The sequence below is a fragment of the Neomonachus schauinslandi genome, unplaced genomic scaffold (assembly GCF_002201575.2).
Source record: "Neomonachus schauinslandi unplaced genomic scaffold, ASM220157v2 HiC_scaffold_3277, whole genome shotgun sequence".
Classification (NCBI taxonomy): Eukaryota; Metazoa; Chordata; class Mammalia; order Carnivora; family Phocidae; genus Neomonachus; species Neomonachus schauinslandi.
In genome coordinates, this window is record NW_025411966.1 from 1 (window position 1) to 3,430 (window position 3,430).

Below are 3,430 nucleotides of genomic sequence, written 5' to 3' on the forward strand. Positions count from 1 at the left end.
TATTTTAGATACTGCTTGTTATCTTTATTTTAAGACATGCTGAAGCTTTCCTGCCTTGAAGTACTTGGCAGGTTTTCTAGTCATCTGTTATTTAATGACCTGATACTAAGAACAACCCTAAAAAATGATTGGAAGGAGAAATGAAATAAGAGAGATACATATTGTGCCTACTAAGTTTCTTAAGGACATATATTTATTTTCATTTAAAAAAAACTCCTTTTGAGTGCATTACTTATTTGATTTTGGAAGCATTTAATCAGATAAATAATCTTACCTGTGTTTCAAGTAACTTGTTAAAACTTAAAATGAATTAATTGGTTTCTTTGATAGTGCACCCAGAGGAAAGTCTCAGAAAGCTATCCAAGATGAAACCGTTCAGTGATCAGACAGATCACAGCTACGGTGACATTTCTGCCACTATTGGAAGTTTCTTGTAAGTATTATACAACTCCACACTGGCTTAAATTTGTTGTGGAAAAGACTAAGCTACTACTTTAAGAATTAACGCGCTCATTAAGTTTTTTCTTTTTTTTCTTTTTTTTTTTTTTAAAGATTTTATTTATTTATTTGAGAGAGAGAATGAGAGACAGAGAGCACGAGAGGGAAGAGGGTCAGAGGGAGAAGCAGACCCCCTGCTGAGCAGGGAGCCCGATGTGGGACTCGATCCCGGGACTCCAGGATCATGACCTGAGCCGAAGGCAGTCGCTTAACCAACTGAGCCACCCAGGCGCCCAAGTTTTTTCTTAATTATAAATGTCATGTTATATGAATGAGAAAACTGTGATAAAGCTAAATTAATGCTATTTGCATTTTATTTACAAGTGCTGAAAAGGAAAGGAATGAAAGTATTCTACAGTACTCACTCTTGACTATTTTGATGTAATTTCTTTCATTATTTTTATTTTCTACACATTTCTATGTATATAATTAAGATTTATAGCTATAATTGTGTCTTTGTTTTCTTAGTTACTCCTTCATTCATCAGATATATCCTAAATACCTACTGCATGCCAGATGCTGTTCTGGGCACTGGGATACAGCTGTCACAGAACCAAGGTGTTATCTTTTCTATGGCTTAGATTCATGCTGTCTCATGATTAATTTTATACTTTCTGCAAATATTTTTAGTGGTTTTCTCTTTAAAAAAAAAAAAAAAACTTGAGTTTTTCATAAAGTAAAAGGAGTACAGTATTTTCTGTACTAAAATTTCCATTGAGGAAAAGCAATTAGTTAATATAATTGATTAGAGATCAAGGTAACCTAGCTTTTCTGACACTATAGATGGTTCAAATGTGAAAGACACAGGAAGGGTGGTTGTACTTTAGAAAAAAATAATTGTTCTTTAATGATCTTATCCCCAATTTAGGTTCATTTGATCTACTCATATATACAGACAAAGATTTGGTTGTACCTGAAAAATGGGAAGAGTCGGGACCACAGTTTATTACCAATTCTGAGGAAGTCCGTCTTCGTTCATTTACTACTACAATCCACAAAGTAAATAGCATGGTGGCCTACAAAATTCCTGTCAATGACTGAGGATAAGATAAGGACAGTGATGTACTTATAACTCTCAGATGTGGTTTTCCTGAAACCAAGTCAACTCTAGTTGATACATTTTGTTTCATTGGTTAATTTTTAGATGGGGAAAACTTAACATTATACTTCTATTGAACTGTGCATAATTGTTACATATTTTGGTACCTGTATGACTTTATACAGGGTTGGTATAAATTATTGCACATTGTTCAGAAGGGAACTAGCAGATGACATCAGCATTGTTAATGTCAATTCCTTTAAAGGTGGTAACTGTAGATGGAAAACTTTTGCCATAAAGCTAAATGCCTTCTTAAGCCTTTTGGTCACGTACCTTGATTCGGAATATAGGTAGGGAGATATTTAAATATAAAATACAGCAAAAGAAGTCCGAATATTCAGAGTCTTTGTTTAGATCCTGAAATTATCTAATGATAATCTGTAAGTAATGAAATACTGCTCCTGTTAGGTCCTTTTGCCATTTGTTTTATTTGTATATTTTCCGTATTAAAAGCATTTCCAGTTATTTGATTTTAATTTATATAACTTGAACTTACAAAGCTCTGTATATTGCCACTGTTTAAATTCCTGTGATACAGAACACTTAAAAATTTTTTTTATGTTTTATAAAATCAAGCTTTAAATGATGTAATAAAGTTAAGTATGTATATTTTAATTTGTCTTAACATATTTTTATATTGGTGTGGTATTAACACAGTTAAATAGTAGGATGGATTCAGTATAGCAAATAATATCTTGTACCTACCAGGGCCTAAGAATACAAACTTGAATCAGTCTGGAGGTGCTTTCAATTTAATGGACAATCTTTGATTATACCCCTTTAAGCTTATAACTGTGGACTTAAAATAAGCATCATTCTTTGTATAAAATAATACATGTCATTTGGAATTAATTCATTTTAGCATATGTTGGGCTGTAGAACTTTTCTATACTCCTAGCCTTATTGCTAGCCTAGTCTTCCTTATTTTGCCAAGGTCAGTTGAAGCAGACTTCTAAAAAGTCTCTTCTAATCTCTGTTCTAAATCTTATCTCATTTTGTAATAATTAAGTGCTTCGTATCAGACACTGTTCTAAGCTCTTTATATGTATTAACTCGTTAATCTTCACTATAAAGTAAAAACACATAGCCTGTATCCATTCCTTCAAAAATTACAAAGTGAACACCTGTTAATGTGCCAAGTATTGGGATGAATGAAACAGGGTCCTGGCCTTTCTGAAGTTTGAGATATGAAGGAGAGGAAAGTACATGGCAAGCTTCCAAGAAGTAACTACACAGATTTATCACATATGTATTTGTCTTTGTTATTTCACCTGAACGATCTGTTTGATCCTGTTGCCTGCTTGTTAAGAATAAAGGGCAAGTCTCTCACTACAAGACAAGTGTAGGTCCCCGTGTTTGATGATGGGTGTAGTGAATGCTGTTGCGAAAGCCCATTCCCTTGAGAGTTGAAGCTATCTAATTTTAGAGGTGCACCCACAACTCTTGCCTGAATAAGAAAAGTAGTTATGCAGAAATGGAAATGATTTTGAATTAGGTATGGTCAAGAGTCTGGTTTTCCAACATGAGATATAGTACAAAGTGGACACTAGTGAGATTAAAACATTTGAATTCTTGGCTGTACATAACCTTCATAACATGACACATTAGGTTGAGAAAGAAAGCAGAAATGGAAGTTCAGTAAAAATATGGAGAGAGTTGAAGATTCTGGAACTACTTTGGGGACAAAAGTTTGAAATTCTTTTCAGAAAGCAGTAACTGCTTTAGGAAACACAATGCCTCTGCTAAATGGCCGGAAATAATGTGGTTCTTCCCCCACAAAAGCTCACTGGTAGCAACTTTCTTAATATATCATTGATAATACTTAAATTTCTG

The 3,430-nt window shown here is 33.6% G+C and overlaps 1 protein-coding gene across 1 annotated transcript; it reads left to right on the plus strand.

Annotated features, from left to right (window-relative positions):
* Nucleotides 1-330: 330 nt before the first annotated feature.
* On the plus strand, nucleotides 331-2,212 carry MAD2L1 (mitotic arrest deficient 2 like 1; the record flags this gene model as incomplete). The annotated part of the gene is given in 3 exon segments (XM_044912489.1): nucleotides 331-368; nucleotides 371-433; nucleotides 1,367-2,212. Coding segments are annotated over 3 exon segments (274 nt in total), but the record flags the coding sequence as incomplete, so codon positions are not given.
* Between the last annotated feature and the right edge of the window lie 1,218 nt (nucleotides 2,213-3,430).